The sequence below is a fragment of the Molothrus ater genome, chromosome 6, assembly GCF_012460135.2.
Source record: "Molothrus ater isolate BHLD 08-10-18 breed brown headed cowbird chromosome 6, BPBGC_Mater_1.1, whole genome shotgun sequence".
Taxonomy (NCBI): Eukaryota; Metazoa; Chordata; class Aves; order Passeriformes; family Icteridae; genus Molothrus; species Molothrus ater.
This window is the reverse complement of record NC_050483.2, coordinates 9,096,031-9,122,045: the sequence shown is the minus strand read 5'-3', so window position 1 is coordinate 9,122,045 and position 26,015 is coordinate 9,096,031. Positions and strand designations below refer to the sequence as shown.

Sequence of the window (26,015 nt, the reverse complement as noted above, 5' to 3'; positions counted from 1 at the left end):
TCTGATGAGCCGCGGCCCCGCTGCACCGGGCAGCCGCCGCCCCGCCGCCCCGCCGCGCCCCGCCGCCGCCCGCCACCATGTACCTGCACCCGGAGGCTGCCAGCGCAGGTGAGCCCCGGGCCGCCGGGGAGGGGGGACGGACACACGCAGGACGCGGGGACACGCACCGGGGGTGGCCGACCGCTCGCCGCCCCCCCGGGGATCCGCCGTGGCCGCTGCCCGCGTCCCCCCTCGCCTCCCCGGGAGTTACGGTAGTTTGGGGAGAAAGTCACCGCCTGCCGCTGTCACCGCGCTGCGGAGCTGCCGGAGCCACCGACACCCCCCGCCCGGCGACACCCCAACCCCCGCGGGCAGCATCCTGCTCCCCAGCCCCCCAAAAAACGCGGGGCGAGCCCCAAATCCCGCTGGGCGCCGGCACCCAGACAAACACCCAGCACAGCCCCCCTCTCCTCAGCCTGCGGAGCTGCTGGAGCCCCGGATCCCCCCCGGGACACCCCAAGCCCCGGGGGCAGCATCCCGCTCCCCAGACCCCCAGCAAACCCCCCGGACCCCCCGGGCGAGCCCCAAATCCCGCCCCAAATCCAGCGGTCAACACATCCCTGCTCCTCACCTGCCGCCCCCTCCGTCCTTCTGGGGGTCCCCCTGCCCCGTCCTGCTGCACCTCCGGAATGACACCGGGACACGCGGGGGTGGGCGGCTGGGGAAGGGGCTCTCTCCGCCGCGGATTTGCTGAGCTCATGCTGGGAAGGCAGCAGTCGGCCCCGCACCGGGGAATCTGGGACGCTGGCGGGGACGTTTTGGGGGTGCCCGAGCCCGGTGCGGAGACACAGCGATGCTGCCGGAGCGATGCGGATCAGCGGGGCCTGGCGGCCGTCCCCGGCCGTGTCCCGGGGCCCGGGGAGCGGGCAGAAGGACGGCGTGTCCTGCGGTGGCGTGGGGACGTGCCGGCGGGGACGCGGGGACAGCGGGCGCCGCCGGGGAGAGCTGCAGGTGCCAGGCCTGCGGGATCCGGCGGGCTGGGGCACGGCCACGCGCTGTCACCCACGGCAGGTGACGGCGACACCGCTGCCCGGCAGTTGGCGGCCCCGGCCGAGCTGCCTTCGAGGGGAACTTTGCGCCTGCCCGCGGGCTGAGCGCTCCCACCGGCAGCGGCTCCATCCCGGGCCACCGCGACCCCGCAGGGATGCCCGGAGCGCGGCACGGCACGGCTTGGCCCAAGGTCACCCAGGGGGGTGGGTGGCACAGGGGGGACGCCAGCCTGTCCCCGCCGGCAGCAGCGCGACAGGGCTGCCCTTCCCTCCCGGTGCCCGAGACTTGCTCCTGCCTTGTTCCCCCTCCAAACTTTGCACCTGCCCCCAGTCTGTCCCCCTTGTCCCTGCCACATGTCCCCATCTGCGGCCGGTGGGCCGCTGACGGCTGCTTGTGCCATGGCCAGCTCTGCTCGGCAGGCTGGAGGCTCCCAGGGCAGAGCTCGAGCTGCCGGATTTGGGGGGGCAGACCCCCTCTCCCCAATTCCCAAAGCCCGTGCTCCCCGGCTGCTGGGGCTCCCGTCACGTGGGAGTTTTCCCACGTCACCGGCGGCGGCTGTGCCGTGGCGCCCTGGGGTGCTGGGGGTGCACACACACCTGTGCAGGCACCCTGCCACTGCCTGCTTCCCTGCGTGTTCCCACCTCTCCCGGATTTTCCAGACGCGCTGCTGCTGTGGGGGTGCCGGGTCTGTCCCCCACCCTGATGGAAGCTGAGGGGGGTGCTGTCATCTCACACCCCCGCAGGATTTGGGAAGAGCCAGCCAAGCCACATCCCGGGGTGAAGCAGCGCCTGTTGTCCCCCCCAAAACGCTGCCCGAGGTGGCACCAGCCTCGTCCTCCTTGTCCCCTGCTCCGTGTCACTGTGCGGGGACAGTGGCTGCGGCCCCCAGCGCTGGCTGCGTGTCACGGGGGGAGAAGATGCCGGGAAATTCGGGAAACTTTGCTGCCCAGGGAAAGAGGCATCTGTGGGGTAACTGGAGCCCGGAGGTGCTGCTGGGGCGTTCTGGATCTGGGGTTGGAGACGCCCGAGGGAGTCTGGTCTTGGCTGGCGAGGGGTGTTGGGAATTGGGATCAAGCTGAGGCGCTTCCCAAAGCGGCTCCCGCCAGCTGGAGGCATTTTTGGGGAGCTGCAGGGGGCTGTGCTGCTGGGGGACCACCGAACCCTGTGTCGAGAGAGCCGCGTCCAAACGCGAGGCAGAGCTTGGGGCTGCCCGCAAAGGTGCCCTCTGTGCCACAGGGACAGCGTCCCCCTTGCTTTGGGAACCCCGGACAGCTCCCTTGGCCCTGCCAGACTCCCCCCACCCCATCCCTGTCCCCGCTGCTGGCACCAGCTGTCCCCTCTGGGGTGACATTCGCACCCCCAGAGCTCCATCTCGGCGCAGCAGCGAGCGGGTGCCGGGGGCCCTGCTCCCCACGTCCCCATCTTTCCCGGCTGGAAGCGTTCCGAGCCGAGCCGCGCGGCGGCTGGAGGTGGTGAATCAATAACCAGGCAGCAGCTGCCTGTTTTCCCCCCGCACCGCCTCGGAGCGGGCGATGGAGCCCCTGGTGCTGGCGCGGCCGTGGGAGCAGCTCCCCGGGGCTCGGGAGCGGAGCCGCGCTTCCAGAGGGGCCGGCACACGGCGAGCAGCGAGGCGGGGGCCGGCGGAGGGGCTGCGAGCGGCATCAGGGAGCGTGACGGGCGGGAAGGCAGACAAAGAGCGCAGGGATGGCAGCGCACGGGCCTCGCCGGGCACCTGCTGCAGCCCCGCGTCCCGCACGGCGCCCACACGGAGCGGGAGCCCCCGGCCCACCCGGGAGCCCCGTCCTGCGCCGCTCTGGGGTCCCCCTCCCAGCCAGCCCCCCCGCTCCAGCCCGAGGGATGCTCCCGCCGGCGTCTCGGAGCATCCCCCGCGGCCTCACCCCGGCCCTTTGTCCCCCACGGCGGCTCCATCCCGTTTTCCCCGGCGGTGGGGGGGTCCACGCCGATGCCGAGCCCCCCACGGTGGGCGTTCCTTGCTCCCAGCAGCCGCCAACAATTCCAACCCTTCCAGCCTCCCCACGCCCGCACTGGCGTGTCCCGGGACCCCCCTGAGCACGGCTGGGGCACAGCAAGGACAAGGATTGGGGGGCTCCCCGCCGGGCGGGGGGTCTGGCAGGGAGGTCTCGCTGATCCCCCCTGACTCCGAGGAGCAGGAGAGGAGCTGGAGGCGGCTTTTCCAGCGCCTGATCTCGCGGCTTTTCCGCCTGCCGAGGAAGGAGGGGGGGAGCGGGGAATGAAGACAGATGCAGATAATATCGCTGCCACCCCCCGGCCCCCGGGGGCTCGGCTACAATATCCATTATGGATGGATCCGGGGAGGGAACGGCTCCCGGAGAGCCGCCGGAGCGCGGGGACGATGGGCAGAGCCCCAGCGTGGAGCAGGGGGACGGACCCCCCTGGCTGTGACTGCCGGGGGGCCTGGGGGACGTGTGGGGGGCCGGGCTGGGCGTGGGGGGCGGCGGGCTGGGGTGCGCCAAGCGGAGCATCCCCCATCCCCGTGGGTGCCAGCGCTGTGGCTGTGGCACGGGAGGCTCCGCGCCCGCCTGCCAGCCCCGGGTGCCCCCCCAGCGCCCCGTCCCCTCCTGGCGTCCCCGGGCCTGGCTGCAGGAGGGACAGGGTCACCTTGGGGGGAGTTAATGAGGTTTGAAGGGAAGCGGTCGCGCCGGCGGGGACGGAGCCGGCGCGGCGGCGGAGGGACAGCGCAGCAGAGCAGCCCCGCTCCCGGCCCTCCGAGGGGGGCACAGCCCGCGAGATGCACCCCGGGCGTTCCGGGTGTCCAGGGAAGGCGGCGTGAGCGGCTCTCCCCCTGCGGATGGGGCTGTGGGACACTGGCGGCTGCGGGGGGGCGATGGCTCCTGTCCCTGCTCCACCATGGATGACCATCCCTGCTGCCCCATGGATGACCCTGCCTGGGTGTCCCTGGAGGATGCAGCACCGGGATCAGGCTCTCCTGGAGGATTTCCACCACCTCCACCTACCCCGGGCACCATCCCATATCTGAGTCCCCAGTCCTCCCTCTGGGGCCTTCCTCGGCCCTTCATTCCCCTCCTCTGCCTCCTCCTCCGAGCTGCGTTTCTCCATCTTTCCACGTGTTCCCCTCCAAGCCTCCTCTTCCTCTCCCATCACCGACAGCCCCCGGGTCTGAGGGCTGTGGCCGACCCTGAGCATCCCCCATCCTTGAACTCCCTGCGGGAATCCTGTCCCCACGGTGGCCTTGCTATCACAGCGCGTGGGTCCCAGGTGACGTGACCGGGGGGCACTGCCCGGGGGGAACCAGGGAGCTGGGGAAGCCAGCGGGGGCCCCGTGGAGCCGGGATGGGCTGCGAGGAGCCTGCCCGCCCTTGTTCCCTGGGAGCCGCTGGCTCGCTGCCTTCCCTCTCTCCTGCTGTCACCCGAAGGGCTCGGGAATGATGGAGAGCCCCGGGGCGAGAGGCTAAGTGGCGACGGCGCGAGAGCTGGCAGTGCCACTCGGGATGAGAGCCCAGCCCGCTCCTCCAGCGCCAGGAGAGGATCCTGCGCCAAGGGAAGAGGGGCTGGGGTGACTCCAGGGTGGGGAGCGATGCCCAAGGGCTCATTTGGGAGCAGGGATGACGCGGAGCACCAGCCTGGCCGGGGGATGAGCAGCATCCTCTCGGGAGCAGGGCTGGGATGGGAATGGGAATGGGAATGGGGATGGAGATGGGGATGGGGATGAGATGAGATGGGGATGGAGATGGGGATGGATGCAAACCACAGGAGCAGAGGGGGCTCCGGGGTTCTGGGTGCTCCTCAGGAAGAGAGGCACAGTGGGGACCACAAGGCAGAGAAACCACACGGCTCTCCGGAAATCCTCGGCCAAAAATAGCCCAGCACCAGGGAAGGAGCGCCTTCCCTTGCCAAATTCTCCCTCCATGCCCAGCTCCTGCTTGCCGTGGTCGCGGAGCAGGGACAGGTGGCATCAGGTCTGGAGGGGACACAGGAGGGACTCATCCATGCACAGCAGCTGGGGGGGACAGGGGATGCCTAGGAGCATCTGGCCAGAGCTGTGCAGTGTTCTGGGACGGCGTTCACCTGCCCCAGCCCCCGTGGTGGGGCCGGTGTTGGGGGGTTCTGCCACCCAAAGCCCCCCAGGAGTGGCAGCTCGGCGTGGGGGAGGCAGAGCCGGCCGGATTGACAGCTCCGGGGGATGGACAGATGGCTGGATGGAGAGGCAGATGTGTACGAGGGATGGATGGATGGATGGATGGATGGATGGATGGATGGATGGATGGATGGATGGATGGATGGATGGATGGATGGATGTGTTGGAGAGGGGGATGCACGGATAGACAGACAGATGGGGAGCAGACGCCCGTTCCCGCCCAGAGCACGCCTGGGGCACTGAGCTGTGGCACCGCTCCTGTCCCCCGAGGCTCATCCCAGGATCCTGCCGGGCAGCGGGATGGCCGTGGGGCTTCCAACGATCCCTCACATCTCCAGAGCCCCCGGGAGCACGTGGGCAGGTGGCACCGCCGGGCCCAGCTGGCCCAGCCCTCCAGCTCTTCCACGTGACGCGCCCAGCCTGGCTCGCAGCATTCCCAAAATGCCCACTGGGTTGTTTCCAGGGATGGCAGCAAAGCCTCGTCCCCCTCCGTGCCCATCCCTTCTCCCTGTCCCTGTGCCAAGGGCTTGGATTCCACGTTCCTGCTGTGCCCGCCGGGGTCCGGGCCGGCTCCCCCCCGCCCCGCGCCCGGGATCCTGCACAGGAGCGAAAGCTGCAAATTCACAGCTTTTCAGCTGCATCCTAAAAATAAGAGGTTTGGGAAATATCAAGCAAATGAGTGGGAGGATGAGAAGAGGAGGAATTAATGGCCTGGCGCCAGGCAGGCAGCATCTGGGGAGCCCCGGCGTGACAACGCGGCCACCTCGCTCGGTGCCGTGTGGCCCTGCAGGCCGGCAGCACGAGGGGCTGCTCCGACGCCGCATTCCTGCCCTGTCCCTTCCCACCCCGGAGCTCCTCCCCGGCACCACCGTCCCCATCCCCAGGCTCGGCGTCACATCCCGCTCCGGCTCCGCAGCTCACCACCACCACCACCACCACGACGCCGCCCGGTGGAATGTTGGGGAGGGGGCTGGGGGGACGCGCTGCTCGCTTGGCACCTTCTCCCGCTGCCCTTTTCCCGGGAATGCACGCGTTTCCGCTGCCGGTTTGGCGGCTTGGCACATGGAGCCGTTTCTCCGTGTGGAGCTGTGGATGTCGGCTTTGATCACCACTTCCAGGGAGCTCAGCGGGAGCCTGGCCCGGGGGGGCTCACCACAGCTTTGATTTTCCCCCCCAGGGTGCTTGGCATCCATGGATCTCGCCGCTGGAACAGGGTGAGTGGGAGGATGCTCCAGGAGATGGGGCTGCAGTACTGAGTAGCAGCCAGGGAGTGTCCACAAAAGCTGGGAATTTGGGGGTCTGGATCCAAAAATATGGCCCTGAGAGCCTGGACAGGGCCATCCTCTCTGGGACATCTGCAGAGAGGTCGGTTCCAGCCGTGGTGCCTCAGGTGTGAGGCTTGTTCCAAAGCCTTTGCTCATCCAAAGCCTCTGGTACTCCGTGGGGATTCCAGCCTCTGCATCCTGTGCAGGAGCTATTGTTTGGGAGAGCTTGAACCATCCCTGGAGGGCCCTTGCAGGGGCTCTGCCTTCCCAGCCTTGCTCCAGGGCCGTGGGCTTTGGCTGGAGGTGATGGGTCTGAATCCTGGCATAGGCACAGGGAAACAGGAAATTTTGGGGAAATGGGTGGAGCTGCCCATGATGGGCCCAAGCAATGCCTGTCCTGGAGCTGAGCGTGCACAGGGCCACCAGCACCACAAAGCCACCAAGGTGTCCAAGGCTGCTGGGCTGCACAGGGACACTGGGATGCACAGGGACACCAGGATGCCAGAGTCACCAGGATGCACAGGGACACCAAGATGCACAAGGACATCAGGATGCACAGGGATGCTGGGATGTGTGGGATCACTGGGACGCCCAAGGCCACCAAGATGCACAGGATCAGGATGCACAGGATCACCAGGATGCCCAGGGACACTGGGATGCACAGGATCACCAGGATGCACAGGGCCACTGGGATGCACAGGGCCACTGGGATGTGCAGGCTCACTGGGATGCGCAAGTCTACCAAGATCCACAGGATCCCTGGGATGCCCAGGAGTACCAGGATGCACAGGGACACTGGCATGCACAGGATCACTGGGATGCCCAGGGCAACCAGGATGCACAGGGACACCAGGATGCTCAGGGACACTTCTGGGCGCCCCTGGAATGGGCTGTGCCATGGCTCCCACATCCACCATTCCTGCACACGCTGGAGCTGAGCCGTGTGTGGGATCCATCGGCGCTGGCAGCTCTTCCCAGCCCCGGGTGCATCTTGCTGGATCTCGGCTCACACGCCGCTGGAGAGGGCTAATCCCTCTTGGATCTCCGCACCTCTCCTTGTGTCGGGGTCGGGTTTGAAGTGTTTCCTCACATCCATAAAGGCCAGAGCTCACTCCTGCTCCGGAGGCAGCTAATCCAGAGGCAGCAGGAGCGGCGGATAAAGGAGGATAGGCATGTGACCGTATCCCTGTCTCCCAAACATTCCCCACCTCCCACTCCGAAGTGGGCACTGTGAAGGGTGCAGGGGGCTCCCTGCTTGTCCTAGATCTGCCATGGGGACCCTTCCCCCGAATCCAGAACTCTCTCCCCTGGCAGAGGGACCCTCTCCCCTGAGATGAGGACCCTCTGCCTGCATCCAGAGCCCTCTCCCCCTGGAACAGGGACCCTCTTCCCTAGCTCACGCAGCACAAATCCCACGCTGGAGAGCTGCAGCACTAAGGAGGCAGGTAATCCCCTCATCAATACCGGCCTGGAAAAGTGGAATTATATCCCGTCAAGTGGCATTGAATCCTGATGAAAGAGCCGCAGGGATGTTCCACCCCCTTCCATCCCAGCCTCCGCAGCATCCCCTGCTCTGCCAGCACGTGGGACGGGATTGGGACCTCGATCCCTGCGAGGAGCGACGTGTGGTCTCCGCCTCCTGCTCCCCCTCACTGCGCCCTCGGCATGAGGCAGGACCAGCGAAGGGCCGCCGGGATTTGGGACAGGGCCGCAAGGGAGCCCATGGCCGTGGACCCCCAAGTCCCTCCCAGCCGTCTCCGTGCTCCCGCCTGGATCCGCGCTGGCAGCCGCGGAGATTTATGGAGAGCGGCAGGGAAGGAGGGCCAGCGGCGGCGTAAACAAGCGTCGCGTTTTCACCTTGTCCCCCGCTCCCGGGGCTGTGTCCCGGAGCCACGCGGCTCCTCGCGTCCCCCTGGATCCACCCGCCCCAGGGCATCCCGAGCCGCGCATCCCGCCCGGCACAGGGACCCCCGCACCGCGCCCCAGGGCTGGGGACGCGCCAGGAACTCCGAGCGGCTCCGAGTCTTTAATTAATCGAACGCTAATTGCCTGGAAAACGAGTCATTTAAGTCATGCTGAGGGCGGCGCAGCCTGGGGCCGGAGTCGCTCCCCCCGCCCTGGGGACACGGCGTGATCCCACCGGGAAGGGCCGGACCCGCCCCGTGCACAGGGACACCCCCTGGAGCCCCCCAGGCAGGATCCCGCCGGTGAATCCATCAGGATCACGGGGTGACGCCAGGCTGCGGGTGTGTGGCACCTTGGCACGGGGAATTCGGCCCCGGGAACCGGCGCTCGCTGATGTCCCTCTGCAGACACCGCCACGGCCGTGGTGGCCTCCGCAGCGCCCACCCCTTCCCTCTCCTTCTCCTTTGATTCCCTCTCTCCGGATTAATGTGAGGGTGAACTTGACCCCGCGAGGACCGAAGGATCTGTGAGAGCTCCGGGCTGAGCCAGAGGGTTCACGGTGTTCCCAGGCTGGAGCAGGGAGCACCAAGCGGCGGGGCAAGGAGAGCTCACCCCAATTCCCAGCCCGCCCAGTAAGGCCCGGGGCCGCTTGAACTGGCCGGGGTCGCAGCCGAGGGGAGGCGCCCGGAGCTCTCCGGCCGTGCCGGCTGCTCCCCATTCCCCCGGCAGCTTATCCAGCCGGGGTTTATAAATGTTGGAAATTAAGGGCTGGTCCCAAATTCCCTCCTAGGCAACAGTTGCTATGTGAGTTTTATACACAGGCTCCTCGTGATCCGGGAGCGATGGAGGAGCTGCCTTTGGATGGAGAGAGCGCGGGTGCTGCAGGGGGGGACCTGTCCCCAGAGCCACCCCCACCTCATGCCACCCTCATCTCCTGCTCAAGGAATTGTCACAAATCTCCCCTTTCACGGCCACCACCCCCTTTCCTCGTGGGATTCCAGCGGGGATGTGGGAGCCGTGGCTGCCTCGGCACGTGCCGGGAGCGATTCCAGAGCCCTGATCCCCCCTCCCGGTCCACTCTGACTCACCCCGGCCTCGGAGCCGCCGGGAATTTTCGTTACAATAACAAGGTCTGCGGGCGAATTAATTATTAACATTTATTGTTTAATATTTATACTGCAGCACCGCTGCTCCCGGCGCTGCTCCGGCCTCGCCGCCTCCCGCCGCCAGCTGGGGCTCCCGCCACGGACAATCCCATCCCAGCGGGCACGGCGGGAGGCGGAGCATCCACAGGGATGCTGGGCTGGGGGTCCTGCCTGGAGACAAAGATGAGCCGGTCCGGGGTCCCGCCGGACCCCTCCGAGCCGCCTTGGGTCCATATTCTCCGTATCCCGCAGTGGTCATTCCGCATGCTGGGAGCGTGAGCAGAAGTGCTGGATGAGGTTGACGGGCCCTTCCCACGTTTTTGAGGTCCCCAAGGTTGCCCCCAAGGCCAGGCTGGGGAGGAGTGGGTCTGCACTGCCATTTGGGATGAATCCGTGTGGGATCGGCCCACGAAGCAGCGGCCGCGGCCTTTGCCGGCGCTCCCAGGGTGCCAGCGGGGATTAAAGCTCCAAGCTGAGCTGCCGGGAAGCGCTCAGGCCGGATTCCCCCCAGGACACACTCGCCGGGAGCCCAGAAGCCAAGGGGGTGGCCACCGTGACGGGACACTGCAGAGCGGAGTTGGAGCCTGTTGGACCACATTCCCTGTGCTTTCCCTCCCTGTGCCCCGGCGCACGCCAGGGACACCCCAGGATTCAGCTCTGACCCCCGCTTTGTGCTCTGCTCCCCCCAGGGACCCCCTCCCGCGACGTCCTCCTGGTCTCAGCCATCATCACCGTCAGCCTTAGCGTCACCATCGTCCTCTGCGGGATCTGCCAGTGGTGCCAGCGGAAAATGGTGAGTGTCCGCCTTCCCTCCCGCCTTCCCGGCATCCCGGCGCGCCCCCCGTGCCGCCGGCCAGGGGGCGATTCCCTCTTGCAGGGCAGCAGCAGCCAAGCGGAGGCAGCTCCCCGGAGCTGCCGGCTGCAGCTTTTATTTGGGCTTTTCCGGATGTGCTAATGAAATGTTTGGGCGAAACTGTTTGTGTGGCACAAAGGGAAGTTTCCAAATATATGGATATATATTGGTGACGAGCCGGAACGAGCTGGCCCCTGTCCTGCTGGGCACGCTCCTGCCTGGAAAAGCCCCGTGGGAAGGCGGCCAGCCTTTGCCTGGCAGCGCCGGGCGCCGTGAGCCATCCCTGCCACCCGCTGTGCATCCCTCCTTCCCTCCCCGACTGCCACCGGGGGCTCGGGACAGCGCTCCCGCCCGCCCTCATCCTTCCTCCTCCTCCTCCTCCTGCTCCGGCTCCTCTCCCGGGAGCAGGACGTGCTCGGCCACGTTTCCTTCGCCATCGGAATCGAATCTGGGTCAAGTGCTGCGATGGCAGCGGCGCTTCCCGCCGGGGAGATGCCCACCCCCAGCCGTGGGAAGGCAGCATTCCCTTGGGAATGGGAGAGGGGGTCCGCAGGGCGGTGAGGCAGCGGGAGGGCGGTGGGTGGGAAGGGCCCTTCCAGGTGCCACGCAGGGGATGGGGAGAGGGAGGAAAAAGCCCTGGAAAGGAGGAGGCTGGAGCTGGCACGGGAACAAAGGAGCGTGAATTGGCCGGGAAGGCGCATCCCGACCGGCCCTCGAGAGCGCCCGGAGCTGGAGCGGCTGTGTGGGAATGACGGCCAAGCCCGGCCGGCTCCGGGCCCGCCCACGCGGCCACCGCTGCCGTGTCCCCAGGAGCCCCGAGCCACCGCAGCTGGGGACACGGATGATTCCCTCAGGGATGGCCTGTGAGCATCCAGCGAGGTCAGGCACCCGCGGGCCTCCCGGTGGGATTAGCCCAGGGGCATCCAAGGAGGTCCAGGTGCTCCCCTACAGCTCCGGGGCAGCATCTGCCCTTGGGCATCCAAGGAGATCCAACAGTTCCTGGCAGGATTAGCCAATGTGAATCCAAGGAGGTCCAGGTGTGTTTCCCCGCAGCTTCTGGCAGGATTAGTCCTTGGGAATCCAAGGAGGTCCAGGTGTTCCCCAGCAGCTCCTGGCAGGATTAGTCCTTGGGAATCCAAGGAGGTCCAGGTGTTCCCCAGCAGCTCCTGGCAGGATTAGCCCTTGGGAATCCAAGGAGGTCCAGGTGTTCCCCAGCAGCTCCTGGCAGGATTAGCCCTTGGCTGCCCAAGGACACCGTGCTGAGGGTCCAGGTGTCCCAGCAAGCCAGGAGATGGCTCCACGTGGATATGAAGAGGCTGGGAAGAAGGAGAAAGGAGAAACATTCCCATTCCATGGACAGGCAGGGTCAGGCCTGCCTCCTGAGATCCAGGACAGTGGGATGGAAGGGCTGGTTCTCCACCCCATCCTGCTCCAGCAGCTGTTCCCATCCCACCTCATCCACCTGGCACTGCATGGAGCATCCTCGCTCCCACTTGTTGGATAATTGGCATTAATTGGCTCCTGCCCACCCTGGCTCAGAGCAGCGCTCGGAACCTGCCGGAATGCCCTGATTACCAGCCCCAGTTTGGAGCCAGCTCCAGCTTCATTATCCTATGGCAGCACTTCCCTGGCGCTGGGAAACGTGAACTCAATTAATTCAGGCCCAATTAGGCCTAAAATTATCCACTCCTTCCCAGTGAGGCCGTAGAATGGGATGCTGGTGGCTGTGGCCATGCTGTCCTTGGGGTGAGGCAGGGCACGAGCACCCAGGGACCAGGGATGGAGCCTTTGGGAATTTTGCTGCCTGGATGGGTGGGATGGAGCCTGGAGACCATAAGGGAGAGGGCAAAATCCAGATCTCCAGGTGGTGGCAGCTCCCATCTTCCCGATAGTCCAGGGGTCCTCTGTGACCCCCTGACCCCCTCTCCTGTCTTTTCCACAGGGAAAGCGTTACAAGACTTCCCTGGAGACTGTGGGAACTCCGGATTCCAGCCGAGGCCGCAGCGAAAAGAAAACCATCAAGTAGGTGCCAGGAATGGGGGGGGAGAGGAAGGACAGAGGTGGCCATCCCTTCTCCCAGTGGGAGAGGGGCTCCAGGAGACTGGGAGAGCTGGTGGGTGTCTCCAGCATCCCCGTGTATCCCACTGAGCCATGGGCATGACGGAGTCACGGGAACGTCGGCGTGGGTGTCCCCAGGGATGCTCCAGGCCTGGGTGTGGATTCTGAGCTCTGCCCGGCGGGGCTGGAGCAGCTCTGCATTCCCTGGGCATTCCATGGAGAAAGGAGAGCCAAGCTGGGACATCCCACGGCGCTGGGTAGGGAGTGAAGTGGAGGCTGGAAGCTGAGGGTGTTCTCCTGGGCATCCCAGATCCAGCACTGCCTCTCCACAACCTCCACAGGCCTCCAGGGAGGGGGGAGCTGGACCACCAGGAGGGAAAAAGCTCCTGCCTGGAATAAGCCTATGGAAAACTTCCTCCTATGGCTGGCCTGGGTGTTATCGGGGTGCAGGGACACCTGGATGGCTGCTCCCAGCCAACCAGGATGAGTTGGGAATGGAAGGGAAGGCGCATCCCACCCCATGCCATGGCATGGGCAGCTTTCCCAAACTCCAGCACATTCCATACAGCCGGGATCAACCCGGAGTTGCAGGTGGGCACTGGAGACTTTTCCAGTCTCCCAGCATCAGCAGGGAGCTGCTGGGCCCCCCAGCCCCTGGCACGCAGCTCCAGTGGCTTCCCAGAGCCAGGAGGTCCAGGTTCTGTGCTGGCAGCAGGCCGGTTCCATGGGAAGGGATCCGCAAGGGAAGGGATCCACAAGGAAAGGGATCCACAAGGAAGGGATCCGGAAGGATCTGGAAGAGGAGGGATCCACAAGAGAAGGGATCCCCAAGGGAAGGGATCCAGAAGGGTCCCCAGCAGGCAGCACTGTCAGGGTTAACCAAGCGCTTCCAGGAGCCGGCTGCTGAGCAGGCGAGGACACACGGACACGAGTGCCCGAGGGCGCACGGACACACATCTGGGAATGCCGGGCAGGCAGCACCGCACTCGCCGACGCCTCCGTCACCCCCCACATCCTTCTCTCCTTCCCAGCCGGTGGAGCCGCCCGCTCCTGTCTCTCCGCAGCTCTTCCCATCCTTCCATCCTTCCATCCATCCTTCTGTCCGTGCCCGTGTGTGTGTGTGTGTGTATGTGTGTTGGTGTCCGAGGGGTGGGCTCCCTGTCTCTCTCCGCAGGATCCTGGCGCTCCGGGGGCGGAGGGCTGATTTTCCTTCTCTCTCGCAGGAATTCAGCTTCTCTCTCTTGTATTTCCCTTTTCTTTCTCCCCCGGAATCCGGCCGCTGTAGCGATCTAGACAGAGACTTTTGGAATAACAATGACAACACAGTGCAGCAGAAATGGAGCTCCTACCCTCCCAAGGAGTTTATCCTAAACATTTCTCCTTACGCTCCGTACGGTGATCCGCGCCTTTCCCTCAAGTGAGTCTCTCCTTACCGAGTTTGCTCCGTGTAGTGAGTATATGGGCAGCACCCACTCGCCTTCCTCCTCCTCCTCCTCTTCCTCCCCCTTTCCCTCCTCCTTCTCCTCCTCCTCTTGCTCCCGGGCTCCCCGCACGCCACCCCATGGGCCGTCCCATGGAGACGAGCAACCCCTCCTTCCCGCGTTCCCGGGGCCGGCCGGGATCTCCCTCCAGGACGGGGTTGCGCGTTGGGGGCACCCCCTCGGCGCGGGGACGGGTCCCCCCCGGGGCTGGGCTGCCGGCGAGCGGGACCCTCCTTCCCGAGCCCTCTCCCTCCTCCGCCCTTCTCTTGGATGTTTTGCCGAGGCCCCCGCGCACCCCGCGGCCAGGACCCCCCCCCCTTTTTTTTTTGCAGTGCTGATGTCTCTCTTTCTCTCTCTGTCTGTCTGTCCGTCTCTTGTCCGTCTGCCCCCTCCGGCTCTGTCGCCCTCCCCTCATTCCCCGACGGCTCCCCACGTTTTCCACGTCCATCCGTGTGTCCGTCCGGCTCCTTCCGTGTCTGTCTGGGGGGGTCTGGCCGCCGGCCCGGCCCAGTGGCTCTCTGTTATCAGGGGCCAAACTGACGGCGTCGGCCGCCGCCGGGCTGTCCGGGGACCGCGACGGCCGGCCCGGGGACAAGCAGCGGCTCGGCGAGGATGGAATGAGGAGCAGCGTGTCCGCCCACAGCGAGCCCGGAGCTGGAAAGGCGGCACGGGGCCGCTGGCACACGGTGCAGAGCCACTTGGCCGCAGGGAAGCTCAGCCTGTCCAAGTGAGTGAGCACGGCACGGTCCGGCACGGCACGGCCACGGCCGGCGGGCCCGGGGCCCGCTCCCCGCTGCGGATGCGCTTGGATGGGGGACACCGACAGGTCCCCGGGGACCACCGTGCCGAGGGAGAGGAGGCGTTTCCCGTTCTCCCAGCGGTGTTTGGGCTCAGGGGCAGCAGAGGAGGCGGCCGGGCAGGAGCAGCACCTTTGGGCGCTGTCCCCAGCCCTGAGGGTGGCCCTGCACAATCCCGATGGGAAGCAGCTCAGCATTCCCAGATGGGCTTCTCAGGGCAGGCAGCGCCACCTCGGTGGTGTCCCAAAGGCAGGAGGTGCTGTCCCACGCTCCCATCCCTCAGGGACAATCAGGGACAGTGTGTGGCATCTTCCCCCCCCCTCCCCGTGCGCTCCCTTGGCCCCCGGCACAGCCACCGGACCCGGCGCCGGCACCACCACCTGATGCCGAGAAAAGTTGGGGAAACGATCAGGTTTAGGGAAGATCCGAGCTCTGCCAGGCTCTGCGGGGCTCCAGGCCGGGGTGGGGGTCTCGGCGAGACCCTTCACTGCTGGCAGCGCCGTGCCTCTGGCGGGGGGTGCCGGCTGTGGGCTCTGTCCGGCGTTCCCGGTCGCTGCTCCGGTTCTCCGCGCTGGGATGCGGCAGCCGGGGGGTCCCAGGCACTCCGGGACAGCTCGGTGACATCGCCCGCTCGGCGTGAGGCTGCTGCGCTCCAGTCGGGCGCTGGGAAGCAGGAGGGAAGGAAAGGAGAGGAAAAGCAGGAGCGGCGCAGCCTCCAGCCGTCCCCGCGCTGGGAGCGCGGACAGACGGATGGGATGGAGCAAGGCGGCAAGGGCAGGGTTAAGGGGACGTGGCGGAACTCTTCGTTTTCCGGCATTCCCTTGGCGCAGCGCCGCCGGGGTTGGGGTGTCCGGGGGTCCGTGCCGAGGGTCTGGCAGTGCCGGTGCCAGGGGATCCATGCGGGCACGGGCAGGGCGCGGCGCCGCCTGGCACGGCGCTGGAGGAGCTCGCGGCTCCAGCTGGCGCGGGGCCGACAGGAGCCAGATTTAGTTTCCTGTGACTGAGAGGTTGTAAATTGAACTAATTTAGGATTCGATAGGAAAACGAAAGGAGGTCGGCGGCAGCGCGGAGGGGGGGGCGCGGCAGCGTCCGGGCAGTGCCTTTGGCCCCGGCCGTGGGGCTCCGTCCGTCCCAGCTCTCCGCTCCTCTCCACTCCCTTCCCTCCTCTCTCTCTCTTTCTCCCACCTTTCGCTCTTTCTTCACCTCCTTTTTTTTTTTTTTTTGTTTTTTTTGGAGCTGTCTATCCCTCCCCGCTCCTCCTCTGTCCCCGCTGCTGGCACTGCACGATGGCACAGCTTCGGGACGGGGACAGGGTCGGGGGCTGCTGCTCGAGGCCACCCCTCCGTGCCAGGCGGTGGTCCCGGGAGGTCTTTCCTCCCCTGATCTTGCGGCCACGAGCTTCCCAGGCTGCCGTGGGCAATCCGGCGCGGCTGCATGGGCCGCGCCACGCATGTGCTGCATGGCCAGCGCCGCTTCCTCGGGGCATCCCGCTGCTCTCTCCGCTCCGCCGCCCACACGAAGCCCGTCTGCCCCGGGCTCTGTGTCCCACCAGAGCTGCGTCCGTATCCCCCAACCCCATGATCTCCCGCCCCTGTTGGAGCCTGGCTTGGCCCTGGGGACGCCTCGCTGGAATGTCCCACCCCGGGGGTTCGGCCCCCGCCGCGGCGCTGCGGGATTGCCCCCTGCCCGCAGCGTCCAGCACGGAGGGGAAGGGGACGCCGAGCCCCCGCGGCGCCGCTGCTGGGTGCTGGGCTGGGCTGGGAGGGACTGGGACGCTGGGATGGGCTGGCTGGCAGCACGTGAGCGGGCGCCACGGGATTTGCCTCCCCGCAGCAGCCTAATTATCCCGCAGAGCAGGTCGGCCGGCGTGCTGGGAAGGCGCTGGCGGAGCGGCGGCCGCGGGAGCGGGTGGGCATCCGGCCCTGGCGAGCCCCCCGGGAGGCAGGATGGTGGCGGCCCGGGCCCCCCGTGCCGCCGGCAGGGCCGAGCCGCGGGCGAGAGGCGGAGGATCCGGGCGCTGCCCCCGCTGGCTCCCGCCGGAGCGCTCCCTGCGCTGGGGCATCTTCTCTCTAACTCTCTTCTTTTCCTTCCTCCAATTTTGCCCCTTCACCTTCTTCTCCTTTCTCTCCTCTCCTCTACCCTTCCTCTCCCTAAGTTTCGAGGACTCCACCCTGTCCACAGCCACTACCCTTGAGTATATCCCCACCTCAGCAGGCGATCCCAAATTCCAGAGGCCCCGCACGCTCGTGCGCCAGCAAAGTCTGCAGCAGCCCCTGAGCCAGCACCAGCGCGCCAACCACAGCCAGCCCACCACCAGCCAGAGCCTGGGCCACCTCCAGGCCCACAGCGGCTCCTCCGCCGCCGCCGCCAACTCCCGGGGCTCCCGCGGCGGCGGCCCGGCGCGCCAGGGCACCGCCGCCGGCTCCAAGCAACGCATGGCCGGGGGCAGGAGCCGCTCCAACCCCGGCAGCTGGGACCACGTGGTGGGGCAAATCCGCAACCGCGGCTTGGACATGAAGTCCTTCCTGTAAGTGTGCGTTCGCCATCACTGCCCTCTGCGTTCTCCTCTCCACCCCTGTCCATTCCTCTCTCCATCCTTTCCCCTCCTTTGCTCTCTCTGCTCCATCACTCTCCATCACCACTCTGTCCTTCTGCTCTTTTGCTCTCTCCACCCCTCTCTCCATCACTCTCCTCCGCTCCTTTGCTCTCTCCATTTCCTCTCCATCCCCCTCTGCTCTTCTCTATCCCTCCACTCATCCCTCTCTAGAGCCCTCTCTCCATCCCTCTCCCCTCCAGTCCTTCCTTCTGCCCATCCCTCTCTCCTCTGCTCCTTTACTAGCCCCGGCGCGGCCGCTCATCTGTCACCCCCTTGGGGACATGCTGCCCATGGCCTTTGGGAAGGTCCATGTCCCCCCCGGCTCACAGGGGGCTCAGGGAAGAGCTCATGCCCTTCCCCAATGAGCTTTGCCACGTCCCTGGCCATCCCCTTCCATCCCCAGGGATGGCCACCAGCGAGGTCCCCAGGGAGTGACGTTGTCCAGAGTTGTCACAGTGCGGGTGGCAGAGTCTCCTGTGCCGGGTGACCGTGAGTTGGGCCCCGATGTCATTCCCAGCCAGAGGAGCCATGGGATCTCTAATCCGCCTTAACCCCATCTCCTCCATCGGCGCTGGATTTCCAGCATCAAACCCCGGGGACTAATCCGAGTCCCGTGTTGTCACCCTGTCTCGGCACATGACATTGTCCCCCCTCTGCAGAGCTGGGCCCCCCGGCTCCATCTTCCCTTGGATTCTGCAGATCCTCCCCGGCCGCTGTTTGCCCCCTGGCATCCTGGAAAAAGGAATGCTGAGGTCCCAGCTTTGCTTTCCGCAGGCTGGTGGCGCTTGGAGGGGGATGCAGGACTGACCCTGCATCAGGATTAGATGAGAGACACAGATTTGGGTGCCCATCCCACCCCTTCCCGCTCTGGTGAGAGGGTTGAACCTTCCTCCAGGCACCCTCGGGTGCACTGCCCACCATCCCCTCTCCGCTCTCCCAGGTTCCTCCCAGCTCCATTTCCCGGCTTCCCGATGTGGAGCCGCGGCTCACCAGCCATCCCGAGGGTCACGTTCTCCCTGTTTACCCAGCGCCCGTGCTGGTTCCAGCCTGACTTGGCGGAGAGGGAGCAGCAGCCGCAGAGCCCAGACGTGCCGAGTCAGCGCTGCTTCCCAGCGGAGGAGCCGCTGTCATTCCCCACTGCCTCTTTCCCCATCCATCGATTTTTCTTCCGCTCTTTCACCCTGTTCACCCTCCCCGGCGCCGCGGCGTAAATGCAGTTACAGACCCGGAGAGGTCAAAGAGCCCAGCCATGGCACCGCCAATCCCTTCCTCCATGGAATGCTGCTGGCACCTCACTCCTGTCACGCTCTCCCTCATTCCCAGCCCCTCCAGGCATCTTTTCCCCCTTTTCATCAGGATTTTGGCATCCTCCTTTCCCGGACCGGTGGAGGAGAGGGACGGCGCGGGTATCCACGCCTGCCGGGCTCCCTGGAGCCGGCGCCTTTCTCCCCACAGCCCTGTGCGCCCATCCCGGCCACCGTCACCTCGCAGGAGCCGGCGGGGAGAGCCGGGGGTCCCCTCGCCGCCGGGGCTCCGCGGGACGCCGCCGGCTCCTGCCGGTTCCCTGCCTGACGCTGTGTTCTCCTCTCTCTTTCTCTCTTTCTCCCGCTGCCGGCGGGGCCGCCCGGGCAGGGAAGGCCGGATGGTGGTGCTATCCCTGGTTCTGGGACTCTCAGAGCAAGATGACTTTGCCAATATTCCCGACCTGCAACCCGCTGGGACGCAGCCGAACCAGGCGAACGCTCAGGGGGACAAGAGGTATGAGCGAGGACGAGGCCAGTCCCGCAGGAGGAGGAGACGAGGGCCTCACCCAGGGTGGAGGAGGAGGAGGAGGAGGAGGCTGGCCTCGTGGAGCGCGAAGGTTGGAGCGGCACAGGGTGGCCCAGCGGGCCCCGGGACGTCTGAGCTCTCCCCGGCACCGGCACCCGCGGTTCTGCCTCTGGAGCAGCGGCACCGAGAGGACCCCCATCCCTTCCTCCTCCCTCCTCCCTCCTCCCTGCCCCTCCTGCCCTTTCCGGCCCTGGCTGCATGCGGGGAGGGGGGGCGGGGGGACACGCTCAGGGACAGGGGGGCACGGGGGGTACCCCCCAAGCGATGCCGCATGGGCTGAGCCGCGTTCCATCCCGACACGCTGCTGCCACCTCCATCCCGGCGGGATGGGCGGCTCTGCCGGGGATCCGGGGATGCCGCTGCGGTGGCAGGGGGGCAGAGCGAGCGCCACAGGCCGGCGGGATGCCGCACCCCCGTTCTCCTCCGGCACGGCACAGCCCCTCGCCTCCGGCTGCTCCCGCATTCCCGGCGTGCCGCAGGCTCGGCAGCGCATCCAGCCCGGGCACCGGCGCCCGGCCGCGGCCACGGCGCTGGCTGGCAGAGGCAGAGGGTCCGTGCGCCGCCGGGAGCGGTGTTCATCCCCTCCGGAGCGGGGAGGAGGTGTGAAGCCGGCGGGCGCTGCCTCCCCGTGTGCTCGGCGTGCGGATGAACTGGCACCGTTCTCGCCCGCCGGCTATTTTTACCCCGCTCCGCTTGGTTTCGCTCCATCTTTTAGCACTTCCCTCCCCGGCGTCGCGCTGCGCAGCCGGTCCCCGCCGGGAGCACCGGCAGCCCGTGCCGGCCGCCGGCTGCCCCGTGCCGAGGGGACGGGGACGTGGGACACGGCGGGTGGGTGGCTGTGCCGCAAGACCCCGCTCCCTGCTCCCCGCTTGCCGCAGCTCCCTGCTCCGAAGCCCCATCCCAGCACATGCATGGCATTCCCCACCTCCATCCCTCCCGCTCCTCGTTCCCTGGACTCCGCAGGACGCGGCGGTATCAGCCGGCGGAGGGGACGCGCTCCGGCAGCCTCGGCTCTCTCCCGCCCCCCGACGCTGCCGACCACCCGCTCTTCTTCCTCAAAACATCTCCTCCATCCCTGTTTCGCAGCTTCTTCCTTCCAGCCTGTCCCTGGCGGCTCCAGCCCGGCGCCTCGGCGTGTCTCCTGTCCCGGCGACTCCGTCTGTCCGTCCACCCGCCCCGCTCCTCTCTCCCATTCCCTCCCGGCAGGCCGGCTCTGGACGACGCTGCTCCTCCTTTCTTTTGCTCTCTCCCGCTCTCTCTCCCGCTATCCGTGACCTCCGCCGGCATTCCCGGCTCCACCGGCGCCTCCTCGCTCAGCGGCCGCGCCGCCGGCTCCTCCACCTTCATTTTCCCTGGTTTTAACCTGATTTTGCCTCCCCAGCTGCCTCGGCCTCTCCGGTCCTTCCTGGGTGCCATCCCGTGTGTGCGTGTGGGTGTCCCCATCGCCCCCCCCCCCGTGTCCCCTCCCCGTGTGTCTGCGTGTGCTTGGCGTGGTGGCGCGTGTCCGTGGCATGTTGTGGCTTCCCGTGTGTCCCTGCGCCTCTCGGTCCGTCTGGTGGTTTGTCACCGTGTCCCAGCTCGGACAGGAGCCGTGGCGGGGGGGAGCATCCCGGGCCGCCCGTCCCCTCCGCCACGCGCCTGTGTCCCGTTGTCCCCGTGCCTCGTGGCAGCGTGGCCTCGGCGCATTCCCGCCTGTCTCCACCATCGCTGCTCTGTCCGTCTGCCTCCCACCGCTCCCGGCTACCCGCCCTGCCCGGCACTGTGCCCGGGAGCCACCGAGCGTGGGGACAGCCAGGACAGTGATCCCAGGGGTGTCTCAGCCGCAGGGAAGCGGGGCAGGGGGCAGCGAGCCCACGTGGAGCACCCGTGGGTGCCTGGCACCCACCGGGATAAGAGGGTGTTGGTGTGTGAGGAGCAGCCAGAGCCGTGGGTGCTGCGGGGACCGCGCTGTCGCCGTGGGACGTGGCCAGGGGGACCTGCTGCCGTGCCCCAAAGGTGCCGGGCCACCGGCTGGCTCTGGGACAAGGCCGGAACGCTGGCGGGCTGCAGCTACCGCGTGTCCCGGCAGCGTCCGTCGGGCGCTGGCGCAGCGCAGGCTCGGTGTCCGCTGGCAGAGGGCGCCCGGGAAGCCCCTCGCTGTCTCGCCCTCGGCTCCCGGCCCCTCTCCTCCAAGGCCTCTCTTCCCGCAGGTTGCCGGCCGGTGGGAAGGCTGGGAATGCGGCACCGGCACCGGGGCAGCCACCGCACGATGAGTCCGACCGCAAGACGGAGCCGCACTCCTCCGTCTCCGACCTGGTCAACTCCCTGACCAGCGAGATGCTCATGGTGGGTGGGTGGGGTGCGCTGGGTTTGGGGGTCTCCACGCTCGGTATCCAACCCTCCCAGCTCTTCCCCGCGCCATCCGCAAGCGCTCCGGCACGTCCCTGCCCGCTGTGCCAAGTCCCCGTCGGCCGAGCCGACGCGCCGCGGACATGTCCCCCAGGCTGGCACGAGGGAGCGAGCGGTGCTGGACACGTGAGGGATGCACTGTCAGGAGGAATTTGGATAATTGGAGCTCCCGTTCCCCGGGACGAGTGGCGCCGAGCCAGGAGCCGTCGGAAGCGGTGGGGGCAGCGGGAAGCCGGGCAGAGGCTGACGTCCCCTGACAGCTGGCGGGGCTGGGGTCTGGGGGACGGGGGTCGGGTCCCTGCCAGTCCCCGGCACTGCGCTCACCCCCCTCCTCTGCCCCCCTCCCGCAGCTCTCCCCAGGCTCCGAGGATGACGAGGGCCACGAAGGCGTCAGCCGGGAGAACCTGGGCCGCATCCAGTTCAGCGTCGGCTACAACTTCCAGGAGTCCACCCTGACCGTGAAGATCATGAAGGCGCAGGAGCTGCCGGCCAAGGACTTCAGCGGCACCAGCGACCCCTTCGTCAAGATCTACCTGCTCCCCGACAAGAAGCACAAGCTGGAGACCAAGGTCAAGAGGAAGAACCTCAACCCGCACTGGAACGAGACCTTCCTCTTTGAAGGTATGGATTGGGATGGGCTGGAGGGGATCAGGGTGGGAGGGGAGCCTTGTGGGGTTCAGCTCAGCTCGAGTCACCGGAGTGGTGGCTGGTAGTGATGCTATGGGTTGGCCAAGCCACTGAGGCCAGGCTGGATGTGCATCCCATAAAGGGGATGTAGGGGAAGGTTTGGAAGGTTCCATGCTCCCATGAGTGGGTGCAGATGTGGGAATTAATGTGGCAGCAGCTCCTTGTGCGGTGGGCTCCTCCCCATCCTCTGCCTGCTGCCAGGGTCTTGCCACCAGCACGGGGTGGAGCAGCGCTGGAACTGCTCCTCATCTCCTTTGGCTTTTCCTTCTGTGCCACAGGGTTCCCCTACGAGAAGGTGGTGCAGCGGGTGCTGTACCTCCAGGTCCTGGACTACGACCGCTTCAGCCGCAATGATCCCATTGGAGAGGTGTCCATCCCGCTCAACAAGGTGGACCTGACCCAGATGCAGACCTTCTGGAAGGACCTGAAGCCCTGCAGTGATGGCAGTGTAAGGCCCTGGACCCCCCCCCATCCCCCTGGGGAGGGGAGGTGACTCCCTGTCCCTGCAGTGTCCCAACAGGACCACCCTCCATCCAACAGAGACATTTTCTCCTTCAACATCTGATAAAGATTTTTCTCTTCCCAAATGTTATATTAAGTAGCAAAGTCTCATTATGGGTCAAATCAAACTGTTTCAGGTAGACCTAAAATGAAAGTTTTTTCCTTCTCCTGCCTCCAGCAAGACCAGAAAATGTCCCACTGGGGGTGACCCCATTTCCTCCTGCCCTGATTTTCCATGCCTTCCCAAACCCCACCCTTGGGCTGCTCTGGTGGGGGTCCCGTGCCAGCACCCAGCTCCCACAGAGGAGCTCTGGGGGGCGTGGGTGTCCTCAGGGAACATGTGTGTCCTGCAGGGAAGCCGTGGGGAGCTGCTGCTGTCGCTGTGCTACAATCCCTCAGCCAATTCCATCGTGGTGAACATCATCAAGGCAAGGAACCTCAAAGCCATGGACATCGGGGGCACCTCAGGTACGACACCGGCTGGCCCCAATCCCGGGCAGCATTCCCTGGCTCCCATCCGGGGCTGAGAGCGGCTCCTCTCCCGCCAGATCCCTACGTGAAGGTGTGGCTGATGTACAAGGACAAGCGGGTGGAGAAGAAGAAGACGGTGGTGATGAAGAGGTGCCTGAACCCTGTCTTCAACGAGTCCTTCGCCTTCGACATCCCCACGGAGCGGCTGCGCGAGACCACCATCGTCATCACCGTCATGGACAAGGACAGGCTGAGCCGCAATGACGTCATTGGCAAGGTGGGTGACACGCCTGAGGGACACCCAGGTGGGAATTGGGGACAGCCAGGCCCGGGGCTGCCGGCACCTGGTGCCATCTCCAGCGTGGAGTGCGGTGTGAACCCCTCATGCTGGGTGTCATGGCCACAGAGGGCCGGAGCTCTCCCAGAAAGGCAGGGATGGAGGGATGGAGCACGGGGATGGATCCCACCCCCTGGGATTACTCCCGGGGACAGGAGCAGTGGAATTATCCATGAAATCACCCAGCTCATTAGCACAACGATGACAAACGAGCGCCATAATCCCCATCCGTGATCCCCAAACGCTGTGCTGGGGTCGAGACAACTCAGCAGTTGGGATAAATCCATTAAATAAATCCCTGGATCAGCGCTGCGGGCTGCCGGGCAGGGGTGGCGGTGGCGACGTCCCCAGTGTGGGCACATCCAAAAGCCTGATTCCAGGGATGGACAGGCAGTGGCCACGATATCCCACTCTCCGTTAAAACCCCGCGTGGCCTGAGGCTCGCTAATCACTTTCGATCGCACAATTAGCACCGAGCTCGGCTCCATCCCGGCTCTCCGCGATGATCCGCGGAGCGGTGGCTCTGGCTCCCCGAGGTGGCAGCAGCAGCAGCAGTGAGAGCTGGCACACGCGCTTTCCCGCGGTGCCATATGGAAAACTGAGAGATAAAAATAGCCCGGCCCCGTGCCGAGCCCGGAAAAGCGGGGCTGGAGCAGTTTGGGGGTGAAGGCGTCAGCGCCGGGCAGCGGGATGGGTGGGGATGGAGAGGCCGCGGTGGCTCCAGGGATGCGTTTCCCGCAGATTTACCTGTCCTGGAAGAGCGGTCCCGGCGAGGTGAAGCACTGGAAGGACATGATCGCCCGCCCGCGGCAGGCGGTGGCACAGTGGCACCAGCTGAAGGCCTGAGCGCCCCCGCACCGCGGGCTCGGGGTGCCCCTTCCCAGCTCCCAGCCCCTTCCCGCGGCGCTCCCGGCCAGGGACCGGCGGGACAGCGGCCTGGCTCGCGGGAACCCTGCGGGAGGACGGGGACGGAGACCCCCCGAGCCCCTGGGTTCGCCTCTCCCTGGGGTGCGGGGGGTGCGGAGCCGCCCCCACCCCCGGCCGAGGAGGTGCCAGAAGCGATGTCCCCCCCATCCCTATTCCCACCACCGGGCAGGACTCCTGCGAGTGCTTCCAGCCCCGCTCCCGGAGCCCCTCGGCCCCTCCCCGGCCTCGCCCCCCCCGCTATTTCAGGGGGTCAGGCTGTGGGTGCAAGAGGGACCCTCCTCCCTCCCCTTTCAGCTCCATAAAACCTCTCGGAGCCGCCAGCGGAGCCACGGAGCCCCCCTGCCCCACCTCCTCCCCCCGCGCCCCCCTCGAGTCTCCCGGGGCGGGCGGGGGACACCGAGGGCAGGGGACAGCCCCTTTTCCTGGGATCGGAAGCCATGACACAGTTCCTTATCCAAAGCGGGCTCCTTCGTGCACTGCCTTCAGCCGGGTTCGATGCTTTACCTCCGTCTTGGGTTTCGGCGGGAGCGGGGGGATCCCTACGCTGCCCTGGGGACCCCGGTCCTGCCCTCCCGCCCAGCCCGGGCTGGAAGGGGCCCCTCGGGGGAATGCAGAGCTCCACAGGGTCCCCTTCCAGCTGGGCTGATCCGGGCGCCGGGGCTGCCCCGGGAGCTCCGTGCCCACCCCTGGGGATAAAGGGTGGAGCGAGCGCTGTTGTCCCCATCGAGGGCAGGTGACATTCCCTGGGCTGGTGGCATTCCTTGGGACAGCCAGCCTGGCAGGATCAGTGCCAGCAGCAGCATCCCCACGGAGCCCTGGGATGCACACGCCAGACCCCTTCCCACTCCACTCCCTGGGACCCCCAAAAACAGGGACAGACCCACCTGGGAGCCCCACAGGGGTGACAAGGGGGTCGGTGGTGGCTCTCCATGGCAGACACCAGATCATCCTCAGTCTTCCTGCTCCCCCCGTGGCAACCTTGGCTCCCAGCAGCTCCCACAGCCCCAATTTAGACGATTTTGGACAATCTGGAGAGAAGTCATAATACTGCTATTACAGTAATAACAACGCTTTTAGGGACATTTGTATTTTTGTCATATTCTCTCTTTTTTTAACATAAAAGAAGAGACTTACATGCCTGGGGAAGAGGTGGCAGGGCCAGGGCTGTGCCAAGCCGGGTGCCCCCCACGGCCCCTCGGGCACCCCGCTTTTCCAGGCTGGATTCCTCGTCTGCGGTCGGGCTCCCCGGGGGTTTGTGTGTTCATTTTTAACTCTAGAGCTCGTAGCCGTGATCTTGTTCAGGTTCTCTCTTCTTCATGTGACGGTAACATCCAACTGGTGTGTAAAATAAAGAAAAACAGGACAAAAAAAAAAAAGATTAAAAAAAAAACAAAAAAAAAGAAAAAAGAGATAAAAATCCAATAAAGAGCCCGGCCCGGCCTGGCTGAGGAGCGGCTGGAGCGGGGGGTGCCCGGCTGGCGATGCCAAGGATGGGGCGCACGGGTCGGGGCGTCTCCTTTGAAGAATCCTATTTTTGGGGAGTGGGGTCCCTCGTTTTCTGGAGGCAGCCCCTGCTCTCAGTAATAAAGGACAGTCAGTAACTGCCA

The 26,015-nt window shown here is 66.3% G+C and overlaps 1 protein-coding gene across 4 annotated transcripts; it reads left to right on the top strand.

Moving 5' to 3' along the window:
• SYT7 (synaptotagmin 7) lies at positions 1–26,015 on the top strand. 4 transcript variants are annotated; one of them, XM_036383438.2, is made up of 13 exons: positions 1–108; positions 10,172–10,275; positions 12,278–12,357; positions 13,679–13,810; positions 14,386–14,601; positions 16,827–17,198; positions 18,900–19,025; positions 21,287–21,422; positions 21,836–22,106; positions 22,451–22,620; positions 23,027–23,141; positions 23,222–23,421; positions 24,223–26,015. In XM_036383438.2, exons 1-13 carry the CDS (start codon positions 78–80, stop codon positions 24,325–24,327), a joined length of 2,058 nt encoding a protein of 685 aa, XP_036239331.1. In that variant the 5' UTR covers positions 1–77; the 3' UTR covers positions 24,328–26,015. The 4 variants fall into 4 exon arrangements, with proteins under 4 accessions (XP_036239331.1, XP_036239332.1, XP_036239333.1 ...); XM_036383439.2 differs by lacking the exons at positions 16,827–17,198; positions 18,900–19,025; XM_036383440.2 differs by lacking the exons at positions 14,386–14,601; positions 16,827–17,198; positions 18,900–19,025.

Bases quoted from the DNA above. Each gene is read 5' to 3' on its own strand.
- SYT7 (XM_036383438.2), top strand. From the start codon at position 78: ATGTACCTGCACCCGGAGGCTGCCAGCGCAG. The intron at 13,811-14,385 runs GTGAGTCTCTCC...GGCCCGGCCCAG, and splicing joins GATCCGCGCCTTTCCCTCAA to TGGCTCTCTGTTATCAGGGG. The intron at 14,602-16,826 runs GTGAGTGAGCAC...CCTCTCCCTAAG, and splicing joins GGGAAGCTCAGCCTGTCCAA to TTTCGAGGACTCCACCCTGT.